General features: G+C 44.3%; 1 protein-coding gene across 3 annotated transcripts in view; it reads left to right on the forward strand.

The window, feature by feature from the left end:
• The window catches only part of OPRM1 (opioid receptor mu 1), a 158,992-nt gene that overhangs the window by 109,022 nt on the left and 23,410 nt on the right, over positions 1-26,560 (forward strand). For all 3 annotated transcript variants that reach the window (XM_072140977.1, XM_072140979.1, XM_072140978.1), the window contains one exon: positions 10,681-11,033. In XM_072140977.1, coding sequence (XP_071997078.1) covers positions 10,681-11,033 — 353 coding nt within the window. The remainder of the gene's footprint in view (positions 1-10,680; positions 11,034-26,560) is intronic.

The following is a 26,560-nucleotide window of genomic DNA, read 5'->3' on the forward strand; positions in this document are numbered from 1 at the left end:
ATACAATAGCATATGATCCTATGGAAAACACACCACATAGGAAACTAAATTTGCAATATATAATCTAAACCATAATTCAAAAGGTAAATAAATGCCCTTATAGATTTTTATCTGGGGCTCAAACCCCTAATCATTGTAAAGGTGACTTTCAAATTATAGAGTCTGTATTCCAGATTGGAATGGAGTAAACTAGGAAAGACACACTGTCCTTTCTGAAGATTAGCTCAAGACTGCTTTATTCTCTTTGGCACTGAAACTCTTATCTGGAAAGTCATAAAACACACTCTGAAAGGGGCGTGCAAGTACACAAGCGGGCAATACTATTGGGTTGTTTGACCCTTGAAATTCAACACTATTGGATGTAAGCACACAAAGGAATGTAGAACCATTGACTGTCTTCACATAAATAAAATGCTCAGATGTTCACCTGGATACCTTCCTCTAGGTGGTGCTAGCGAGCACTAAGTCTTTGTGTGCTTTGCTCAGGGATGAACCCCAACCTACTTCAGTTATCACTACACAAAGTTATATGAAATAAATACTGAATCTTTAAAATGTCCGACAATATGTAAAATGGCGTCTGAGTCCAGTGTGATATCTTTAACATTTCCCCCTTTTGAGTCTTGCATGGCCTGTAACTTTGTCCAGAGTGACCTCCTCAAACTCCAGGTAGCCACAGGTAGCCACAGGTAGGCCTTACCTGCTGGACTTGTTAACTCTTCACCAGATCCCCTGGAGGCCAGTCACTCGGGGGTTACAGGCCTGCACACTCAAATTATATAATTGTGTTTCCATAGTTTATAGGTTTATTAACAGGCTGGTTCTTCAACAAGATGGTATCCTCCACACCGGGACTTCTCCTGTCATGGTTCTTACCGCCTGGTCGGCCATCTGGGACATGGTGGACTTGATGAGGGGGACCACACAACACGCAATAAGTGATGAGAGCTAGCCTGCCACTGCTGCCGCTGCCTCTACATGCCGTCCCCTATAGTGTCAGGGTCAATTATTGCATGTTTTAGATGCTATCTAGCCTCATTCAGTCACTCTGTCATGGCCATGCTGTTGCCCATAATTTTGGCATAATGGTGCGATTAAGCAGCCTCAGAGGCATCCATGCATGCTGCCCCTGTTGTTTCCTGTCCATTTCCATGGTGTATCCATCCTTTTCTGAGGTTCCCAGGTGTTTGGCCAAGCTTCCCTGTGCAGAGCCTTGGTCCTCTTGAAAAATGCATCGGAAAAAGTTTGTCTTCGAATAACGAGTACCCGAGCATTTTAGTGCTCGCTCATCTCTAATCCTGAGGCCTCTGTCTGGATCTGAAAAAGGGATCAGAAACACTTTTGCTGACCTTTTCCAAAGCCTGGCTCAACTGTGGCTTGTTCCACCTTGTTTCCTGCCATCAGCTGCAGGGTCTGTGGGAAGTAGAGGCCTAGTGTGGGTGCACAGCCAAAAAGTACTTCAAAGGGGTACAATCCCATCTTTCTGTTAAGGGTGGTCCTAACTGAATGGTGGGCAGCAGGAAGGCACTCGCGCCGTTGGTTTCCCTGTTACTTCCATGGCCTCCTGGATCTCTAACTTAAGAGTGCCGTTTAGTCTCTCAAACCTACCACTAACTTGGGAAGGGTAAGGGGTTTGCAGGGCCTGCTCTACACCCAGGAGGGACAAGGTTTCAGTCTTTACCTGTCCAGTAAAGTGGGTTCTGCGACCGGACTCTATGGTTTCTGGAAGTCCAAACCTGCAGTATAATCTCACTCACCAACTTCTTGGCTGCAGCTCTGGCAGTAGCCTTGGTCATGGGAAAAGCTTCTGGCCACCCTGGAAAGAGATCAATGCACACACGCACGTATTCCTACGTACCACTTTTTGGTAGCTGGATAAAATCCGTCTGCAGTCTCTGGAATGGATACAGCGGCTTGGGTGTCACCTTCTGTGGGGTCTTTACCACCTTACCCGGGCTGTGGCAGGTACAGACTATAAAGGCTTTCACTGGTCTAGTGACAGGGGTAGTAATGCCCGGGGCAAACCACTTGCGGTTTATGAGCACTAGCATGGCCATTCTGGATGTGTGTGTGTGTCCATGGGCTATTTGACTTACCGCCGGGCACAGGGCTCTGGGCAGGGACACCCTCTCTCCCAGCATCCAGGTCCCATCAGCATCAGGGCTCCAGCTTTCCTCCACACTTCCTTCACTTCTGATGACTCTCGGGCCACCAGGGACTGGAACACCTGTGGATCAAACTTTTAGCTCAGAACTCACCGCTGAGACTTCAGGACAGTCTCTGGGCTCCATCTGTGCAGCTGCCTTCGCGATCCCGTCCACATCCTTGCCCTTGGCTTGTGGAGTTACCAAATTGTGTGTGCTTTTACCTCTTGTGGAAGTAAGAGAGCATCCATGAGCTCTTTAACCAGCGTGCCATGCTTAAAGGGGGACCCTGCAGCGGTGAGGAAATCTCTAGCCTTCCATATGGGTTCATAGTCGTGTTTAGACCCCAGACCTACACCTTGAGTATAGATGTTTGCCCTTTTACCTTGCACCATCTGTAGCACTTCCCTGAGTGCCATCACTTCACCTCCTGCGCTGACCTGTGTGGAGGGAGTGGTTCTGCTTGTACTACCTCATGTGTGCCACTGACCACTGTATATCCAGCATAGAACCGTCTGTCTTCTCCTGCAGACCTGGAGCCATCTATGAGAAAAACTCAACATCTGGGTTAATCACCCTTCTCTCCCCCCTCTCTGAATCTTGAAAGACTGGCGACAGAATGAAGGAGCTGTGCACCTGTGAGCTGTGCACCTTATCAGTGTATCCTGGGGCATCAGGAGTGCACACTGGAGTCTGAGCTGTCTGGCCATTGCTCAGATGCTTGGGCTGTACTTGGGTACACTGTGTAAGGTATGTGGGGTTCACATAGTAACTGATTGACCTAGGATCTGGGATCAACTATCTGGCCTTGCTGAGCAGATTGCTGGCTGCAGCTACTGACACCTGAGGGGCTCCCCTCACGACGAGTCTAAACGGGCCTAATAGTGGGCCACTGGGGAGGCCACCACGTTCCTGGACTAGACACCTGCCTAGATACTCTATATAAATATAGTGCAAAATAAAACAAAAATTTGATCCAGTGGGATGTGCCTAAGGCCGGGGCATCAATTGCCTCCTGACTAAGGGCAAATTGGGAAGAGGCAATGCAGTCAGAAAGGGGCAACATCAGGCTGTGGGCAGCAGACCTTATCCAAGGCCTGCAGGAGCTGGCCAGCCCTAGAAACATGTGACAAGGCTTAGGGCCTCCGGGCAGGGACACATTCTGGACTGCCAGCTTTCTTTCCTCTGTCAGGTATCTGCCTGTGGCTGAGAAGCAGTGGCCTAGGAAGACCACATTCTCCTGGCAATACTGGAGTTTGTCTCTGGAAACTGCAACCCATCTGGAACAGAAAACACATAAGGTAAATAAATGCACCCTGGCAAACAAAAACAGTAGGTCATCCGCATACTGAAAAGGGGCTAGTCTGCCAGTCTACTCATCGTAGGGCCGTGTAGCATGGAGTACTGGCTGGGGGAGTTTTACCCCCCTTGTGGGAATCTGCACCAGGTATACCGGAATACCGGACTGGTAAAGGCAAATAGGTACTGGATATCTTCATTTAGGGGCACAGAGAGGAAAACATTTGCCAACAGGGAAGAGTTCTACAATGAAAGGCACTAACTCTATTTGTGGGGGGGCTTTCAGAAGAGGGGGACTGTTCTTGCTGACATCCTTGTCCATTACCACCCCCCTTGTCTTGCCCCGTTGGGGCCGTCTACGTTTCCTAGAGTGTGGGAAGTCACTTCAGTAATGTTTCCTCCCCGTAACGCCCACTTGGGTCGGGCTGTCAGCGGAACCCAACTTTCTCTCAGTCTCACTTTGGCGCGGTCTTTGAAACTAGTCTCTGTTCTTCCTGGCTTTCTGTCACGAGTCTGCCTGAGATGTCTCTAGTCTGCACCTTTCTCCACTTTATCTCATCTAGACATATAGGATTCTCTTAACCATCTCTAGTTTAGTGTTCTGTGCTCTCTATAAAGTTCTGGCCAGACTCCAACGTCTCAAACAGAAGTCAGGTACACTTGTGTTGGTTTTTAAGCAAAAAGGAACAAAAGTCAGTCATAGGCTCTGTAATACAGTTGGGAGGCTTGTTCTTGCTTAGTCTGTTCGTGGGGTACACAGGAGGACGTCACATCATACTGTCTTTTTGTATTCTTATCACAAGCAAATTCCTTTAAGTCTTTTAGGCTGTCAGCTCTGTCGCCCCCACTCAAGACAGATGCTTTCTGTGTGCTTCAAGGCCACTTCTCACAGACACAGATAAGACAGAGCCCAGCTGCACAGCTGCCCACAGATCTGACCCTGATTAACTCTTTCAACTCCAGAAAGCAGGTACCAGAGACATTGCAATACTTTTTCTAGTAATTTTTCTGCAATTGTCAGAATCAAATAAGTTTTAACAGAGATGACCATACCCAAACAAACAGCGTTGCACATCCAAGAATAATCCGAACAGAGAACTGAAATAAGATGAAATCATCTCAGCCGGCGTTTATATCAGAAATCTGTTCAGGCCCTTCAATAGTGCTCCACTGCTACCCACAACCAGCCTTTATGGCTGCCAACAGATTAGAATCATAGGCAATTAAGTTTCAGGGACTTGAAGGAAATATACTGTCTTAAGATGGCCGCCACTGAAAAATAAACTGACTTAAGATGGCAGCCACTGAAGCATGGTAGGGCGTGTCATCTTCTCTAACCACCAGATAAAGGGGTGGAGTCTAAGAGCATGCTAGTCTGCATTCCAGAAGATGCTACATTTCTTTCTTTTCCCTCAAATTCTTTCCACATCAAAAACTTTGAAATGTCCCTTATTGCCCATCTCTTCCTTTAATGGGCACTCTCTAGGATTCCTGTCACTCTGTCCTGGTCCGTCCGTAGTCACTGGTCTAAGTCTTCAGTAATCAACTTCATCCACTTTTGTCCAACCCTTTGTCATTAACTCTCTACTTACATCAAGCCAACCTTCTGCCTGGGTGTGCCACTCTTTGTCTTTGAGCCAGCCGCCATTTTCATCAAGTGCTGCCTCCTACCGTTGCACACTCAGGGAATCATCTAACATACCCAAAAACTTCAATACTTCATAACTTCCTTTTACCCACTCTTTACCTTTCCTGGGTGACACTATGTCAGTTGCCTTTTTAGGTCTGCAGTGTCCAGCTACAGTCTTACTTTGCTCACTACCAATTTTGTGGAATCTGTGGAATACCTTATTTTGTTCAAGGGCTATAAATACAGCTCCAGACTACCCCGCTACCTATCAGTAAGTACAAATTAGAGACCTTCACACAATATTTCAGAAATCAAGGAGTTAACGCTCAAATGTAAAATTCCCGTCAGTGTCCCTACTGTCTCTACTGTCACTACTGCATCACGGGGCAGATCCCAATCCCGAAGGAATGGTCGTAAATTTGGCCAGAATTTGTTTCTGCAAACCTCCAGATTCTATCAGAGCTTACATGAACAAAAATCTCAACACCATCACAAACTCTCTGAACTACATCAACAATTCACAAGAGGGCACTGCAGACCTTTTTCTACAACATACATAGGCACCATCCAGTCTCTGTCAATTACCTTACAAGGGATCCTTTGCCACAATCATAGTGAACATACTCTTATTTATGGACATTTAAGGCAAAGTACCTATTATCACACAAGGAGATGACCTTACCCAGACCCTTTCAGCCAGTGAAACAAAACTACAGTCAAGGTAGACAAAAATAAACTTGACTTACCCCGACGAGCGCTCATTGTCAGTTCTGGTCACCGGCCGCCTGGACTCTTGCGGAGGTCACCTCGATGGTCATATATTTCCATAAAAGTATGGCCACCCAAAGGACGCCAATTCTTATAGATTTTTATCTGGGGCTCAAACCCCTAATCATTGTAAAGGTGACTTTCAAATTATAGAGTCTGTATTCCAGATTGGAATGGAGTAAACCAGGAAAGACACACTGTCCTTTCTGAAAATTAGCTCAAGACTGCTTTATTCTCTTTGGCACTGAAACTCTTATCTGGAAAGTCATAAAACATACTCTGAAAGGGGCGTGCAAGTACACAAGCGTTTGACCCTTGAAATTCAACACTATTGGATGTAAGCACACAAAGGAATGTAGAACTATTGGCTGTCTTCACATAAATAAAATGCCCAGATGTTCACATGGATACCTTCCTCTAGGTGGTGCTAGCGAGCACTAAGTCTTTGTGTGCTTTGCTCAGGGATGAACCCCACCCTACTTCAGTTATCACTACACAAAGTTATATGAAATAAATACTGAATCTTTAAAATGTCCGACAATATGTAAAATGGTGTCTGAGTCCAGTGTGATATCTTTAACAATGTGTTACATGGACAGCTGATAAACTAAATAAGAAATAAGAATGCTGTTGACATTTGATTTTAAGGACTCTGTTCTTAAATGTCTAGATTGTCTATATGGGACATTCATGAGCCATTGGGGTAGATGGCAACTGTCTTATATATCCATTATTTACATATTAGTTTTTTGTTGCATACTGTAATGGACAAATCTAAAAATTCAAAATTTTCCTAGCTGATATTGGGGATGAAACAAGGTTGTAATAGTTGGTGTTTAGAGATTCAATCTGTATCATCCCACACAGATATCATTGATGTAACATCGCCAGAGGACCAGACCCCAACCCTGTTTAGGAATGATCAACTTATCCTTCTAATATTTTATAAAAAAATTGGCATAACTGGGCCCGAATCTGTTCCCCATGGCTGGTACTACTACTGTAGGTGAATTGAAAACAAAACAATTGTACCTTTAGAGGATTATTGTTGGACAAAAACTTTATTCATATAGCAATATGAAAGATGGGTTTATCGAACCACTGATATATATCAACAAGCGAAGATTTACGAGTGAATTTTTAATCTCTGTCAATTACATCAGAGCTCCATTGAAGCTAACACTTACAAAAGTGTAACCATCGTACAATTCATTGTTCTCTTTCACAATTATCTACCTGAGACATTATATTAATACTACTAGATATGACAAACATGCAATATTATATTGAACACTTAGATCACTAAAAACCCATCTGATTATTTAAAAAATATTGTGCAGATTTACTTACCCGGTCCATTTGCAATCCAGCGGCGCGTTCTCTGTGGAGGATTCGGGTCCTCTGTGGAGGATTCACTAAGTTAGTGCGCCCGATGTCCACCAGGTGCCGCTGCTACGCTGAAGTCCGTCGGAATTCACCAAGCTACGCTGGGTGCAGGTAAGTGCGTGTCAAGCGACACATTCTTTTTCTTTTTAAATACGACGGTTTTTCCAAATCCGTCGGGTTTTCTTACAGCCATTCCCCCCAATTTCCGTCACGTACATGCCGGCGACGATGCGCCACAATCCGATTGCGTGCGCCAAAAAAATGCAGCAAAACTGAGAACTTGGGGTAACCCGCCGGAAAAATGTGGTTCGGGCCCTTAGTAAATGACCCCCAGTGTCCACAATACCTCAGGACTATGTGAATCTAGGACTCATATAATATATCTACTGCAGCAATATTTCTATTTCCAATTATATTTTTTTATATTTGGTGAGGTGAGCCTGTGACCTGTGGTATTTTGTAAATCACTGTATTGTTAACATCCAAATTTGGTCTTCACGTTGTTATAATAATATTGGTTATTGTCCTATCAATATAGTTTAGCTATTAGATGAGAAACTCATTCACTTTATATAGTATACTTAGACGCACCAGGATGTTATAGTACGTCCCTGCAGCTAGATGCTAAGCGCACGGGGACGTGCTATAATGTCCTGCTTCTGGCACCGGCTCACGAACGGAGCCTTCACCAGAAGCAGCAGCTGTCAGATGTCTATCACAGATGACACCGCACGCTAACACCCGCGAGTGTTAACCATCGCTGGTTCAAGTTCAAGTATGGAAAAGTAAAAACATGTAAAAACATTAAACACTACACTAAAGCACTAAACACTAATAAAAAATAAATACATACAAATATAAGCCCCTAAAATGTCACTTTCCCATAAAAACACTCAATAAAGTATAAAAAGTTCAACAAAACCGCCACATATTTTGTATTGCTGCGTCCGTAACAATCTGTATAATAACAGAATCATTACTGTACCCGCACGGTAAACGCCGTAGGAAAAAAACGCAAAAAACGTTCAGAAAAAAGATCATTTTTAATTAATACCTTTAAAAAATGCTCTAAAAAGTGATCAGAAAAGGTTCCGCACTCTAAAATAAGCCCACTAAAAAGAACAACTCTTCTTGCACAAAATAAGCCCCTAACCAGATTTGTAAGACGAAAAATAGAAAAGTTATGCATATGAAAAGATGGTGATGCTAAAATGAACAAGATTTTCTCCAAATTAGTTTTTATTTAGTACAATTGAATAAAATGCACAAAACCCCCACATTTTGGTAAAGTTGCATCTGTATGACACAATAAAACAGAATCCGCAAAGTAAACCCCATAAAAAAAAAGCTCCAAAAAAAGAAAATTTTTAATATAACCCTATAAAAATGCTCTAAAAAGTGATTTAAAAAATGTTATGCACTCTAAAATAAGACCACTTAAAAGAACAATCCCTTTTGCAAAAAATAAGCCCTTAAACAGATTTGTGAGTCGAAAGGTAAAAAAGTTATGCATATGAAAGACGGTGATGCTAAAACATTTTTGCCAAATTACTTTTTATTCAGTAAAAATGGGGGGGGAATCTATATAAATGAGGTATTTTCGTAATCGTGGCAACCCATAGAATAAAAATAATATACTATTTTTATGGTATGGTTAACGGCCAAAAAAAAACCACATAAAAATTTTCCTAAAAATTTATGATTTTCATTTCCTCCACCAACAAAGAGTTAATAAAATCTCACCAATTAGCTATAGATGCCCCAAATTACGTACCAGAAAAGTGCATCTCATGTGGCAAAAGAAATAAGCCCCTATAGGTCCATATTAAAAAAAGAAAAAAATTATAGCCTGTACAATGTGACATAGCAAATCTGATCTGGACGGCGCTTCCTTCCCTTTTATGCCCAACCTTGCGCCCATACAGCGGGTTATCACCACATATAGGGTATCGGTGTGGAGCCTTTTTTCATTTAATCCATTGTAAATGTTTCATTTTCCACCCAAAATGAGTGTATTGTGAAAAAATATTACAATTCGTAGACTTCACCTCCATTTTGTCTTAACCCCTATAAAACACCTAAAGAATTTTTCCAAATTTTTGCCAAATTTTGTTATTTTTTTCATAACTAAGCACTAAAGATTTCATTCTAATTTTTAAACTAATTTGAAGTACAATGTGTCACGAGAAAACTATCTCAAAAATCCCTGGATATCTCATAGTGTTCCAAAGCTATTACCACTTATAGTGACACAGGCCAGATTTGAAAAATGGGGCCGCGTCCTTAAGGCCAAAAGAGGCTGCGTCCCGTAGGGGTTAACATTGCAGCACTACATATGTGTGTTTGTTTTAATAAAATGTACATTATGGTATATATATGGTGTTTGCTGGATAACCCATGGAAGGTGGAATTAGGTTTCTGAGAAGTTGAAGCATTATTGAAAGTAAAATTAAGAAGGTTATGCAGTAAAAGACTGTGGATTCAGCTGGGTCTTTAGGAGAAATCCATGATTCCATTTCATTTGTGAAATATATAACTGTTCTTCCTCCTCTATACACTAGGTAAATAATGTCTCCCAAATTTGGCAAAAGACATTTGTGCACTCACCAATTGTAATTAACCCACATTCTTAAAGAATCATATCACCTCTAGTAGACCCTTCCCTTCTACCATTGTATTCACTCCCCAATAGTTCGCCACATGGGATGATCTCTCAAAACAATATTGTCATGACATTACACGTCACACTTTATTATTCTTTACACTTTACACCTCTCATCCCACAAGGACTTATCATGGTGTTATAATTAATTTGACTGGATTTAACATATATGCCTTTTTATCTGTATTTAATTGCCATTTTACATATCTTTTGGTAATATACTTATACTGCAAAACAAACAAGGGTTGGAGAATAAGGGAAACGTTTAATTGGAGAGAATATAAACTATTGGACCATTTTTATCTACAGGTGAAAATATGCTGAAGGTATTAATTAAATGTGTAAGATAGAAATTGAATAAATGATAAATGCTGATGCCTATGCCATGATGAGGGTGGTTGGACGGGTAGTGTGTGTTATTTATGTGAATTGGACTTTTGAATCTACAGGGTTTTTCCATTTTCATTTTGTATTGTTGTGAAGTTGCCCAACTTTAGGTTGGGCAGGTATACACAAAATACATTTTAGAGGGATGTGATTGTACCGGTGTATAATTTTGTTTCGCAATTTGCGCCCATTTTGGATGATATGATGGGACACAATAAATTATACTATGTATTTAACAGAGTACTGCAGAAACACATAGCACATATACAACTATCTTGTAGATTTGGCTTGATTTGAAGAATGTCTTATAATGTTTGGCTTTGTGAAAGGTTCCAACAGTATTTTTATGTATAAGAAAATATGGAAATCAAGTATGTCTCATAGATAACTCTTGTATATTATAGGTACACCAAAATGAAGACAGCAACCAACATCTATATCTTCAATCTTGCTTTAGCAGATGCTCTGGCAACAAGTACCCTGCCTTTTCAAAGTGTGAACTACCTTATGGGAACATGGCCCTTTGGCAATATTGTATGTAAAATTGTGATATCTATAGACTACTATAATATGTTCACAAGTATTTTCACTTTGACAACAATGAGCGTTGACCGATATATAGCTGTCTGCCATCCAGTTAAAGCTCTAGACTTCAGGACACCACGAAATGCCAAAATTGTTAATGTCTGCAACTGGATCCTTTCATCTGCAATTGGATTACCTGTAATGTTTATGGCAACAACAAAAACTGACAGAGGTGAGTAAATAAAACAAACAAACAAAAAAAACATGCTGACTTTCTAAAATGAATGAATTTCTGCAGAACATTAGACTCCATAAAAGATAATTTCATGCATTTTTGCATGTAACAACAGTAATTTGGCCCTGTTGTATATTGTCTACATTAGGGTATTAGACTTTTTAGAGACCTCAGCTGAAATAACTACTGCTGATTAATCTATTGAAGATTTATAAAAGCTGGTCCTGGTCCCACGCTGTTGTGTATTTATGGCACTGGCTTTAGGAGGCAATCGGCAGTCAAGAGTTGTGTGTCCCACTGCATGCAGCAGAAGGGGATCCTATACAGAAACCTTAAGTGGTACTTACTGCTTCTCTCTATTAGGTTTATCAAACACAATGCTGTGCAAAGAATAGAGGAATTGAGGTCCATGATGAAACACATGCTCATCAGAATGCTGTAACTTGTAGACTGCTCCTGGATCTAATTAGACATAGCAAATATAATGACAAATTGTCACTATAAAAGGTAATATTTTACCTCTGTTGCTGTAGAACAATTTCATTAACTCTGGAAAAGTAAAATGTAGAAAATAAATAAAAATAAGGAAGTAAAAAAACTGAAAAAAAAAGCATTTATTTAATCTTTCTTAAATATATAGATCTATATATTAATTAACTGTGCCCATGCAGTGAGGGTGTAATATAATTTAAAGTTGAAGTTCAAGTGCTCATAGCGGAAAACAAACTAGGTAAACTGCAAAAACAGTGTCATTAAGGGGACTAGATTGGCCTGGCGAGGGAAGGGGAGGGGAAGGGGTCTAAAGTTTGTTGAACATATTAGCTATGATTTATTTGACACCAATTCAAAATTCCCTAGTTATCACACACACATCTCAGTAGCTCTGCTACATTTGTACTCAGAAAGGTCTGCTACCTTGCACACACGTAGCACTACTTAATTAATCCTCCTCTGTCCACACACACCATTAGATCTCACTTGACAAGCCAGAACAAGCGCTAAACATGTGAAATGGCTGTTGCTTGTGTACAGCACCTCTGCATCACTCCCTTTCCATTTTCACAAAATTTGTGCAATTATCTACGCATGAACAGCAAGGAGGGTGAGTGTCATTCTTTCTCTACTTTATGCCAAGGTGGATCTTGCACTTGGATATGGTCTGTTTTCCTCATACATCATGCCCTATAGTGGTTACACTTTCTTTATAGAACAACAAGCACCAGTTGCCCTTCTTTATTATCCATTAGCTCTCAACTGCTTATAATTACTAAAACCCATACATACCCATAGCTCCCCATCCCCTTAGTTTACCCCCAAACTTCTCCATACAGATACACATACATTTATATGATCAGCTCTCAACCCCTTATTATTAATAGCTCCTTCAGCAGCTTTTTATCCAACAGCCCGCTAGCATAACCTGCCCTCTCCCTCTCTTGCACCCCCACAACTACTTCCAATCTCCATGTGCTCTAGCTGCAGAGCACAGGTTGTTTGTCCCATGTGATCAAAACCTTCTAGTTTCAAGTCACATAACTCGATGATTTTATGTAAGGTCCTAGTTTGTTACAAATGGGATGGCTAGTAGAGGGAGAATAGTGCAGAGGCACTGATGTCTCCTAAAAGAGGATGAAGCAGGACAGCTGTCAGTAGGGTCTAGCAGTGCTGGATGCTCTTGATCTTCGGTCTATAAGATGAAGGCACTTTTTAGCAAGACTTTTTCTAGTTAAAACATGCCTGTGTCTTATAGTCTGAAAAGTATGTATATATATATATATATATATATATATATATATATATATATATATGTGTATGTATATACTGTATAAATAAATAGCATCATACAACTTATAAATCTAGTGGTTCCTCTCCGTTTTGGGCTACTTTCACACTGCTCTCTCCTGGGCTACGGCACGGCAACAGCACATGGCTGCGTGCTGGAGAGGACAAGGGGTGAGCCCTGCACCCTTCCCCTCTCCATTGCAAAGCACTCCACATGGTCGCAAACACAGGGAAATATAGAGAATGCTCTATCTTTTCCCCTGTGCATGGTACAGTACAGTGCAACACGTGTATAGGCACCATAGGCATCTATGCAGATGCATATACGTCCCTACAATGCCTAGGTGAAAGGGACCTTTTGCCTTATAGACTTTTGACAACAATGCCACTGCCTCTGCTGAATATGTAATTGTATTGCATTCTGTCAGCTTACTGAAATATTTTGGCAAAATATAAAAGAATAATATATATTATTATGGGTTTCTGGCGCACGCGATTGGATTGTGCGCCGGTGTGCACGCGATGGAAATCGGGGGGTGGGCCGTACGAAAACCTGACAGATTCGGAAAAAACGCTGCATTTAAAAAAAATAAAAGTGTCGCTTGACACGCACTTACCTGCACCCGGCCGGCTTGGTGAACTTCAGTGCATTCCGACGAACTTCAGCGCAGCGGCGACACCTCGTGGACATCAGGGGAACTACCTTAGTGAATTGTCGGAAGACCCGAATCCTCCACACAGAACGCGCCGCTGGATCGCGAATGGACCGGGTAAGTAAATCTGCCCCAAAAAGTATAATTTTTAATCCCCTTACTGTACATTTTTACTCAGTGTGGGCTGGGAATCTCTAAACAGCCACATTATTATGTGTGCTGACAATGTGGTCAGATTATCAGGGTACAGGTTTATCTATACTTTCATTTAGCTTCTAAACATTTACTAGTATCTGACAAATGGAAAAAGAGAAATTAAACATGACGAGATCCATGAGATGCATATAACACACAATAACACCCTGCTAACACAGCTATAACTATAACAGTAAGTACAACTATGTCAGTAAGTACATGCACGCTGCTTGCTTGCAGGATGTGGCTATGTGTTTATGTGTGATCTCGTCTTGTAATGGAAGGGGCAGAGATTACATTGCATCTGTCCTGTCTGCCCATAAAAATCTGAAGATTTATGGTCGGAGTCTGGGCCGACTGATATTGTATACACAAGGACAGACAGTTTGGAATTATATTTGTGAAATGCTAAATTATAAAGAATGTGTCATTTTGTTATTCTTAGTATATTTAAGAATCTTGTCTTCATGGGAATATCCCTTTAAGGACTCATTTTCACCTTTAGGACACAGCCCATTTTTTTAAAACTGCCATCTGTCACTATATGTTTAAAATGCTTTATCTGTACATCATGATGGTGGTATATTTTAGTTTATATGTTTTATATTAATTTTAAAATAAATGAAAATTTGGTGAAAATGTTTAAAAATTTGTTATTTTTAGTTTCTTAAATGTTATGTTCACCAGCTAGTTAGTCTAACATCTGAAAATTGGCTACTAACTAACAATATATTGGGGGGCATGGCATACCACCAAGAGAGCAAGACACATATTCTCAGAGCTCCAGAGCCAGGACTAGAATCCATCGATATCTGGAGACATTCTTTGCCCAAAAGTGCCACAAAATACGAATACTAAGCCTCTAACATCTGGGACAAGCACACAGGGCTGAACAAGCCAGATTATCAGCGTTCCGCCACTCCAACACCACCCCGTCCTACAGGCCTGAAAAAATGGGACCTCGGGTAGGTAGCCACTCCCAGCAACGAACTGTCCAGCGGCCTTCCAGTAACAACCAGGCTCTCTCCACACATCAGAGGACCACAGATTCTACTCAAGACACAACACAACCACCCACTCCCAGTGAAGAGCCTCAGGGTCCACTCTCAGGAGAATGCTGCTCCAGCAGCAACAACACCAACCACCTAGCATGCAAAGGCATGTGGGCGCCACACTACAGAGACAAGCACAGACCTCATTAAAAAGAGACATACTCTCCCTTCGGGACTGCTGCTATACAAACGTCAGGGCAGAAGGTACGAAACCCCCACTTCACCCCTCACCAAAGAGCTTGGAAACAGGAAGGACCAGCTATATGCCAAGTCTAAGCCACTGAGCCTGAGCAACTCCTAGTGGTAAAAGGGGAAAATGAGACACAACCAGACTTCTGCACAGCTATCAGTTCAGTGAGCCTGGAGGACTCAGCCCCTTATTTACCTCACGAAGACACCATAAGACATCCTCCCGGGGCTGAAACCAGGACAGAAGAATCTACATTACCACGCTGACGGGTTCCACATTTTTTTTCTCTTTCAAACCCATCATGAGCACCGGCACCACTTGCTGAACCAGAGGGGAAAGAGGTGGTGAGCAACACAATAGTATAAAACAAAAAAGTATCCACTCACTCACGTTTGTGTCCTGTATAAGTGAAGTCAAGGTCTTGTACAGCTCCCGATGCAAGGAACTAAGCAGTCCTGTCGGATGAATGGACGCAGCTGCTACCGAGGAAGGAGCAGAAAAGAGGCCCAGAAACAGTGATACTCCTTCCGTGGAGAGAAATACATATCGCAAGAAATTTCCCCTTTTTTTTACTTCTCCTTAATACAATACAGTTCAACAGACAGAGGAGGAAGATCACTAGAACTATTTACCTTGCATTCAGCAACAAAATAAACTCTTCCTGCAGCAATCACAACCCAGCTAAGTGGACCTGAACCACACGCATGTGCATGTGAGTTGTTTGAACGCCGAAGCAAGAACTTGCGGCTCAATGCCCCATGTCCGTGGTGTTCTATCATAGAAATAAACCACACTAAAAGCTGCTGGAATCGTGAGTTTCTACATTTAACATAAGTGGACTGTCTAAGTGACATTTTGTGCACAATCATATAGATAATTATATACTTACCGCATATAATTGCGTGCTTCAAGTCACTCAGCAAACAAAGAAGAAAGGAAATAATATGGCTCACCCCGATCATCTTCAAGTCTTCACACATGGTTGGAAATCCATAGAGGAATCCTCAATCCTTCAGAGTGCTGTTTCTGCATGACCTGCTAGGACTGCAGGTGAAAGTAATCCAAAATGATGAGAAATCGCGGCATTTCTTCATTTTAAAAATACAGCAACATGGCAGAGACTTAGCCTACGCATTTCGCACACAATAAGAATTTAAAACAAACAGCAGCCAATCCCTGTATTGGATATGTGTGTGAAAGGAAGGTGATTCGCCAGAAGGGAAAAAGCCCAACATAGTATGCGTCCGTGAACAGCAAAATGTTTCAAATATTCAACATAGATTTAAGTTTATAATATCATTATAAAAAGCCAAATTGTTTACAAGAGACACCAGTAAAACATCAAATCCTTCATTATTTGCGTAATTTTATATGAACATATCAAAAGTAAAATTAGATGGTCTTCAAAACCCGCTGAGCCTGAACAGTAAGCTACAATCATGATCAGACAAATGAGGGAAACTACATCTGGTCACGAGGCTTCCTCCGAGGCCGTGCTCCTGCTTCCTGCCGAGGCCGCACGCTCCCGAAGCTAGGGCATGCGCACCCCGCTCTTCAGGAATTTAAAGGGCCAGCGTCCTCCTTATTGGCGCTGGCATCAAGGCTCTGCTATATAGCCTGGCGACTCCCAGCATCCCATGCCGGATCTTCATGTCCTGTTACTGAAAAGAAAGCCCTCCATGTTCCCGAGCGTTTCCAGGTGCCTCAGTGGATTCTGTGATCCCCGTGTTCCACCTTGTTCCTGTGTTCTATGGTGCTCCCTGGTGTTCCCGTGTTCCTGTGTCCTGTGGCGGTCCTGGTGTCCTGTGGTGGCCATCCGAGGTCCTGCCAGCCATCCGAGGTCCTGCCAGCCATCCGAGGTCCTGCCTTCCCGTGGTCCTGCCTTCCCGTGGTCATGCCTTCCTGTGGTCCCGGTGTCCCTAACTTGGCTTCCACCACGGGAGCACCCGCGGAGCAGCAAGACCATCCCGCTTTGCTTCGGGCTCTGGCGAAGACCAGGAGTTCACTTACACTCCGCTCCTGGGTTGTGGCTAGTGTTGTTATCCCCTGCGGTGGTCCAGGGAGTCCACTGACTATGCCCCTGAGACTGTGACGCATCTCTAATAGAAGACAAACACATATAGCATTAGAGGATGAATTATTACTTAAGACAATTATACGGAAGTAACATACTGATTATATATGTATAATGTGTCAAAATGAACAACCGCACCTCAATCGAAAGTGGTTGAGTTTCTCCCATCCGTGCCGTCCATTTACATCCTATCGTCCGTGATCACACAAATACCAATGAATGGACAGAATGGATGTAAAAAACCACAGTATCTTTATGAACATTGTGTCTTAAACATTTTTACAGCGGGTATACTTACACACAAAGATATTTTAGATTTTAGTGAATATCTATGCATTGCAGTATATGTTCTGTAAATTTTCTGCATTCCTTCTTAAACAGAGTCATATACATTCCGATAATTTTAGACCTAATAATAATAAAAAAATTTTTCTCAAACAACACTAATTATTGTTTTGTACAGTGGGAGTTGGTGCTAGGTTTCTATAATGTATGTTCTTTTCATTCATAAGGTCAGTGCTTAGATATTTTTTTATATGAAGGTAACGTCTGTGCCAGCTCGAAAGGACTAAGCTGAGGGCCAAGATCCCACTATAACAGTGATGGGCAACCTTTTGAGCTTGGTGTGTCAAAATTCGCCAAAAAACCGAGCATAACTCGGGTGGTGTGTCACCTTGACAAAAAAAACATAATTTTGTGATATTTATAGTTTAAATAACAAATATGTATAATTATTTAACTTCTAGGGTACTTTAATCCTAGGTTGTGTGATTGATCCTACCATGTACTACAGTATGGCAGTATATGGGGATTTTCCACATCATCTATTTATTACAATGTGCTGGACAATCTCTCAGCCTCCTGGCTACTGCACCTGGCCGTGTAGGAGCCGAAGATAAAACTTAACTCTCCGGCGGCCGCGTGTCACTGAAAATGGCTATGCGTGTCAGCACTGACACGCGTGTCATAGGTTGGCCATCACTGCACTATAACATCAAAGAGTGCACTCTTTTTTCAGTGACATCAGATGATTCCATAGATTACGACAGAACCTGTTGTGTTAAACGCGGAAATAAGTATAAACCCCCCTAAAAGAGGGAAGAGGGTGTCTTCAGTAATTTTGCATTGATGTCACTGATAATTTTGCCCTTCTTTTCATCCGTCAGTGTCCTCTTTCAATCGGTCAATAATCCAACAGTATTGCTGTATGGATTATCCAACAGTATTGCTATAAGCCAAAAACAATCAGGAGTGGATCTAAAACAGAGATGACCAGGGGCGTGGCCTGATGCCGGACTGAGAGGACGTGCGCCACGGAGCTCCCGGGACCCGACACACCATCTCCCTTCCTAGGCAGCCATCCCTCACCTGTGCCCGCTCCCTCCTGCTCTGTTGTGCCCCAGACACCTGCCGCTGTACAACGGCACCGATTTGGAAGCGGCCGCGGACTCTGCGCCGCTCCCCGACACTCTCCTGCAGCCGGCCACGTGACCAGCGCGGCTGCCCGATCCTAGCCGCCCGGTACCGCGGCAGGTACACAGCGCTGTACCGGTTGCCGGGGAAATCCTCCCCTCTCCTGAAGCCTGAGACCCCGCTCAGGGTTAACCCTGACACTGCCGGACTGAGCCAGGACCAAGGTAGGGAAGTAATTCCCCTGGGGGGCACTGAGCCCTCCATACTCCCAGTGATCCCCTGCTCCTGGGTTCTGTTTTTTATTAACCCTTGCAGTGCTGCTGTAATACTCCACGTGGGTTTTGACTGTATCTCTGCTAATTACTGGACGCTAGGCTCCTCGATTGTTTATCACTGGCCCTCCCTGCCCAGACGCCATGGGTAATCGGAGGAAGACAGCTAAATTGCTCAAAGCAGCGTCCGGGGCATCTGCACCTCCATCGGTTGATGAATCCGTCCATGAAGATCCTCCATTCCACTCACTGGAACCTATGGATGTGCAGGAATGCTCCACATCCCAAGCCGTTCTTGCACAGATACAGTCGAATGCTGCCAAAAAGTTGGGGAAATTCTCCCGCACACAGCCCTGCTCTCCTCAGGGGTCCCCAAACTCCTCTCCCTCCCTCTTTGAAGGCTCCCAGAGCCCGCCGCAGCTTGTAAGCTATGAAGAGGGTGCTGATCCGCCTGACGCGGCCACGGAGTTGGATCGCAAATTTGCAGAGGTGCTGGCGGCCATTAACGGGTGCCAATCCAAACTTGTCACCAAGGTGGATGAGCTGCGACAGGACTTTGTTCTTTTAAGACACAATGTCCACAAAGCTAAAGAGCGAATTACAGAAACTGAGTGCAGAATATCTGAGGTGGAAGATGTCCAGAGGCCCATGCCGACACAGATCAGAGAGCTTCAGCGCCAAATGTCTGCATCCATCGACAGAGCTGATGACCTCGAAAACCGTCTGCGACGGAACAAGATCTGAGTGGTTGGCCTCCCCGAAAAAGTGGAAGGGTCTGACCCTGTATCCTTTTTTGAAAATTGGCTCAAAAATATGCTTCCTGCAGATACCTTCTCCCCGTTCTTCACAGTGGAAAGGGCCCATCGAGTGCCATCCCGCCCTGGCCCTCCAGGGGGCAATCCAAGACCCTTCTTGGCCCGACTGCTGCACTTTGGGGACAGGGACTCTATCCTCAGGGCGGTCCGTACCAAGGGAGAAATTCTCTATGCCAACAGCAGAGTGTCCTTCTACCCTGATTTCTCTGCATCCGTCAGCGAGCACAATTCACCGAGGTCCGTGCCCGTCTCCGTGACAAGGGGTATAAATACTCCATGATGTACCCTTCCAAGCTCCGAATTGTGGACGGGCAGAAGACTCGATTCTTCACCTGCCCAACCGAAACACTTCACTGGGCTGATGCAGCCCCTCGGGCTCCTGCTGGGAGGCCCGCACCTCCTGAGTGACTGGACTCATATCCTTTTATCTGATATGCAATGACAATGCTGGACTTAGTCTTGAATAGATATCCAGGGGTCCCAAATCACTGTTACAGTTTTCTGATTTTTTGTTTACATATTACATGCCTCACAAAATGTACCCTGTGACTGATTTGCGTTCTCTTTTTGGTCATATCGACCAGTGCGCCACATATGGCACTTCCCCCTCTCCCTCCTCTCCTCCTTCTCCCTCCCCCCCTCCTCCTTCCTCTCCCTACCCCCCCTACCCTGTTACAACTACCTCCCTTCGTCTCCCTCCTTTCCCCCCCCCCCCCTTACCCTATCTCCTCTTTGGTTCTCGCAAAATATGGCTGCCTAATAACCTTCTGATCATCTATACATTAAGGGTTGAAGGTCCCGGGACAAATGGTGTAGGTTTGTCTTGAGTTAGGGACCACTGTTCTACTATTTGACTGTTAGTGGGTATAGGTCTGCACTACTGCTGTTAGGGTGTTAGACAGGGGGTTTATATTCTTGGGATTGTTAGTACAGTTCTGGTTATATTTGTTATGCTCACTGTTGTCTGTCTGTCTATGTCTCTGTGGTATGAAAGGATGAATGCTTGGTTGCTCACGTCTCCTTCCCCACACCCTTTTCCCTTCCGCTAATATGTCTTCACTTAAGGTAATGAGTTGGAATGTGAGGGGACTTAACTCCAAATTCAAGAGGGCCCTGATGTTAGATGTCATTAAGAGTCAGGCCCCCCACATTGTATGAATCCAAGGAACACACCTTACGAGTCAGAAATTCCTGTCTCTGAAGCGGGCATGGGTGGCTAGAGGTTATCATTCCTCCTACTCTGTCTACGCTAGGGGAGTATCCATACTCATATCCAAAGCGCTTCCCATAGAAGTCATACAGGTAGCGCCGGATCACTTTGGCCATTATGTGGTCGTACATTGTGCCTTGTGGGGCTTTACCTTCACTATAGCGTCTATCTATGTCCCCCCTCCCTTTGATCCAGCTGTATTGCACCTAATATCCAGTAAACTGGCTGCTATGCCTCCAAGTCCGTTACTCTGCATTGGAGACTTCAATGCTGTCCCTAATCCCTCCTTGGATCGCACAAGTGGTCTAGACACAGGCTCGGTCCGTCTGAATGAGTGGCTCACTTCCCTAGACCTCGCCGATGTTTGGCATAGTAAACACCCTCAAGCGAGAGAATACTCATTCTATTCCTCTGTGCATAAGAGCTTCTCTCGTTTTGATCTGGCCTTTGTCTCCCCTGATATGTTGCCGCATGTTGATCAGGCTTCCTATTGCCCCCGCAGTGCATCAGACCACTCCGCCTTGCTCATCAGTCTCCTTATAGGCCCCCCCAGTGACTCCTGCTTATGGCGCCTACACCCGGCCTGGCTCCTATCCCCAGCGGTCCAGAGTACTGTTAGGGCAGCACACAGCGAGTTCTGGAATGTACACTCAACCCATCCTGATCCCCTTCTTGTCTGGGACTCCTACAAGTCCTCGGTGCGGGGAGCATTCATGTCGGACGTAGCTGGCCATAGAAAGTCTTTAAATGCACAGGAGGAAAGGCTGACCGCTGCACTAGTGACCGCAGAAAAGGATTATCTAGAGAAACCTACTCCGGGGAATAAAAAGACTTGGGCTCAAGCGCAGAGAAAACACCTAGCTGTAGTGAAGGAGCGCACCAGCAAGCGCCTGCTAGCCAGGGAGGCGTCTATCTTTGAATTCGGAGATAAAAACGGGAAGCTGCTTGCGTATCTCTCGCGGGCTGAACGCCCCTGTGCTTCCGTTCCCTCTATTATCAATGGTAACGGAGCATTGATCACAGAGCCCCGGGCCATTAACATGGTATTTCATAAATTCTATTCTTCTCTTTACAGCTCCAGATTGTCCGCCTCTTCCGTCGAGATCTCCAGATTCCTTGACAGTCTTCCACTTTGGAGACCCACACCGGCACAGACATCGGAGCTTGATGCCCCGCTCTCGGCGGAGGAGGTGGAACAGACCATCCAATCGTTGCCCCCCGGTAAGACACCTGGACTTGACGGGCTGGGTGGTGAGTGGTATAGGGATAACTGTGAGACTCTGGTCCCACATCTCCTTAGCCTGTACTCCGATGCGCTTGACAGCGGTTCCCTTCCTGACTCCATGCGAGAGGCCCTTATTGAAGTTCTTCCTAAGCCTGGCAAGGACCCTCTGCTTCCCGACTCATACCGTCCAATTTCCCTCCTAAACTCAGATGTTAAAATACTAGCAAAAATTCTGGCAACAAGGCTTAACAAAGTAATATTATCCTTGGTTCACCCGGACCAGACAGGCTTTATGCCTGGGACGGGAACTGACATAAACATACAAAGACTACACCTGAACATAGCAGAGGCAGAGAGGTCTTCAGACCCTGGGTTTATATTATCCTTAGACAATTGTAAGGCGTTTGACTCTGTGGAGTGGACATATCTGTGGACCCTCTTGCCTAGAATGGGTTTTGGCCCTCGATTTACAGCATTAGTTAAACTACTGTATAACGATCCTAAGGCTAGGGTACGGACCAATCTTAATATCTCACCTACTCTCCCTATGGCCAGGGGCACTAGACAGGGTTGCCCACTATCTCCCCTCCTCTTCGCACTCACCATTGAACCCCTTGCTGTGGCGATCCGCTACTCTGAGGGCATTAAGGGCATTGCTAGAGGTACTATTATGGAAAAGGTATCTCTCTATGCTGATGATGGGGGGATGTGGGCCCCTCTCTGGAATCCCTTCTGTCCCTGATAGAACGCTATGGGGGGTTCTCAGGTCTCCGGGTTAACTGGGACAAATTGGCCCTCTTTCCCTTATCTGATGTAGGGGTACACTCCCTCCCCGTCCCAGTCCAGGTGGTGTCCACCTTTAAATATCTGGGAGTCCAGGTGTCACGCAAGGTCCAGGCATTTACGGAGTTAAACATTACACCCCTGATAACTGCAACCGAATCGCGCCTAAAAGCCTGGTCCACTCCCCCCCTGCGCCCTGTACAGGCGCATTAACATATTTAAAATGATTTTTCTCCCAAAATTTCTATACCTTTTCCATGCCTGTCCTATACTGCTTCCTAAGAGCTTGTTTAAACGCATAGACGGCATTCTCAGGTCCTTCTACTGTCAGAGTGGTGCCCCGCGATTCAGTTTAGCGCTGCTTCAAGCTCCCAAGTCTAGGGGGGGACTGGCTGCCCCGGATCTGTATCTTTATTATCTGGCTTCCCAGCTAGTATATGCCCAGCGGTGGATAGATATAGACATGGGTAATGCAGCTACTGCACTGGCTGGGGCCCTGGTAGGTTCCTACGAAGCCCTTACAAACCTGCTGTACAGATACAAGTCCCCATCTGATACCCCACTCCCCCTACGTACGGTAGCGGTGTGCTGGCGTAGGGCACAATCCCTGGTAGAGCGGAGCAGCTCTCCCCCTCTCTCGCCTAGGACTCCATTGTGGCTCAATCCGTGGCTTTCTCACTTCCTCTCCCTCCCAGGCTGGACAATGTGGGGGGCGGCGGGGGTGAAATTTGTGGGTCAGCTCTTATCCCCAGAAGCAGAATTACGCAGCTTTAACGAGATAAGGGAGAGACATACTGTACCCGATACGGCCAGCTTCCACTACACGCAACTGCGACACGCATTCAAAGCCCAATTTGGCTCCTTTGGCCTGACAGTGAAATTTTCGAAACTAGAGACTCTGATGAGTACCCCGGACCTCCCTAATCCACTCACTCAGTGCTATGCTCTCCTACAAGAGCAAAAGTCCAGACCGTTTGATAGAGCCCGTGACAGGATATCCCTGACCTGTCAGATGATGACTTGAGGGAGGTCGAACTGTCCTTCTTCACATCTGTAGTGAGTGCGAGGGACTTCCTGATCCAATCTAAATTCCTCCATCGAGTATATTTCACCCCTGCTAGACTATTCCGCATGGGAGCAATGCCCAATGAGCTTTGCTTTCGCTGTCAGGCTGAAGTCGGATCCTTCCTGCACTGTGCCTGGTCCTGCCCTAGGGTTCATGTCTTCTGGTCCGAAGTGCTGGAGTTCCTAAATCTACACTTTGATTTCCCACGCTTACTGTCTCCTTCTGTGTGTCTCCTCGGCATCATAAATGAAGTTGTCAATTGCCACTATGACAAAATTTTCTTTAGGTTTGTCTTATACTACGCCCGAAAAGTGGTGGTGATGACTTGGAAGGACCAGGAGCCCCCTCCATTAAAAAGATGGATATTACTCATTAACAGCGTCATTCCCCACTACCGGTCCCTGTATGCCAACAGGAAGTGTCCCCAAAAGTTTGATTGCATCTGGTCCAGATGGTGCGCGACTCCCCATACAGCCTTATAATCACACGTGATATATACTCCTCTCCAAGATGTAGGAGACTGAGTGTGCTTGTATGTGTGTGTGAGTGACTGATTGTCTATGTGTCAATAGTTATTTGTGCTGTATCAAGACGTCTGGCTACAGTATCCTGCTGTCATTTACTGTGTAATATCCCTCAGTTAATTTTGGAACGCAGCAAGACCCTGACTGTTTCATAGTTTATACGGTTGAAAAAAGACACTTGTCCATCAAGTTCAACCAAGGAAGGGAAGGGATTGGATGAGGAAGGGATTTAGGGGAAACAATCCTATATAGCATAACAATCAATGTTATTTAGGTGACCATGGCTGTTGCTTAATAATCCTGCAATGGGGGGAAGTAAATATGTGACAGACAATCTTGTTCTTCGGTTTTGTTTATTTTAATTGTATAAAATTTCAAAAAACTGCAAAAATAAATACTTTTAAAAAAAAAACAGAGATGACCAGTAAATGGGATATTTGCATGTCCTCTGTGTTCTGTATCCACTAATGCTTTTGGCTATTAATACAGAAGCTTTTCATTTGTTCTGACAGATGAAGTGAAGGGGAAAACCAAACATAGTGGCAACGTCATAGAGTGGTGGAGGGTGAAAACAGCAATATTGAAATCACAAAGTGTTCCATGGAGACAGCGGTCAGTTGAGAGCAGCATGAGTAGGCTGCAGAGTTGCACAATGACAAATTATGGAGATGGCAGAATGTTGAGAGTGTGGAGGTAGTAGCAGCATAAAGATCTCCCCTCCTACACCATTCAGAATCTACTTTGTAACTACATATAGTATATATGCACTGGTCATGTATTAGTTCTGTGTTAACTTTGTGAGAAAATTAGATGCGGCCAAGGCCTTTGATTCCATTGAATGGCCCTTCCTGGCCAGTCCTTTCCCTTGACCTCCCCTATCTGCATTATTATCTGCGCTCTTCTAAGGTTTTCAGAGGCGTTATGTCCCGGAATAAATTGAGATTGGTCCACATGGATCTTGCATGGAATTAAGGAGTTCAAGCAATGTGCCAGAACTTTGGTTAGCAGTTTGTAATCTGAATTTAGAAGAGATATGGGCCCATACGACCCACACTCCAAGGGGTCCTTGTCAGGCTTTAGGATAACCACTATAGTAGCATAGTAGTAAAATGAAGGGGTTATGGATTTATTGGAATGTGCCATCTGCAAGATTTGTAGTAGAGCAGTAGTTGTTCCTGGTATTGGGTATACCAAGGAACCTGTCTGAGCCGGCCGCCCTACCCCTAGCCATGTCCTCTAGAGCTTCCTGCAGTTCCTGGAGTGATGGGTGCATCTAAACTGTCGTGCTGTGAGACAGTAAGGGTTGTGAAGTTAAAGTCAGTTAGTTAGCCGTCAATGTCCTGAGGTGTTTTTTCCATAGTTGGAGCTGATAAAAAGTAAAACGGTGATTGTATTTTCAGGATCGCAGGGGAGGAGTTGTTTTGGTGTACTAGATGTGCCAAAAGCACACTAGAGTGGTTGCCTAGCCCGAAGTACCTCTGTTGTGAAAAAATTGAATGCCTCCTCTGTTATTGAATAGGCAATGTAGATATTGCCTGCCAGTCTGCAGCCAAACAGCTCTATTTTCAGCTGACGCTTATAGTTGTGATGTAAGGGCAGTTAAGTCCGATTCCTGTTGGGCAGTTATTTTTTTTAACCTGCTTACTTCAAGCCTGGAGACAGCCTCTGAGGTAAGCCTTAAGGGCCTCCCAGCGGCAGGAGAGGCCTCAAAATTAGGAGCCATTAAAGGCTTGTAGAATGGAAGGGATAGTGTCTCCGCTCGTAATTAGTGAAAGCCAGAAAGGGTGAATCTTGCATAACCAATGGGTGATGAGGGAGCCTCTTGTTTGAATTCAGACAGGATTGGGGAGTGGTCTGAGAGAGCCCTGGGGAAGTGGGTAATATAATTTAGAGTGGAATTGGCATAAGGTTTACCACAGAAGAATGCAAGAAAGGATATCTCTCCCGTTAGTATGGCAGGTAAATTTTTTGGTAGTTCGGTGGCGAGTACGCAACAAATCAACCCATCCCATTTTGGCCAATAAAACATCTAAAAGGAGGGTGCTGCAGGGGTTGCAGTGGGCAACCATACCATAAAATCTGTCCATCAGAGGGTACAGTAGAGAATTAAAGTCCCCATGCAGAGAACCATGGCATGTGAGTACAAAGTCGCAAAATAAGCCGCCTTATACAACACTGCCAGGTAGTCCACAGGGGGGAAGATAAAGGCCCAGCAGTACATATTGTTTACAATCAATCCATCTCCCCTCCGGTCCCTTTTAATGGTTTCC

The sequence above is a fragment of the Engystomops pustulosus genome, chromosome 3 (genome assembly GCF_040894005.1).
Source record: "Engystomops pustulosus chromosome 3, aEngPut4.maternal, whole genome shotgun sequence".
Classification (NCBI taxonomy): domain Eukaryota; kingdom Metazoa; phylum Chordata; class Amphibia; order Anura; family Leptodactylidae; genus Engystomops; species Engystomops pustulosus.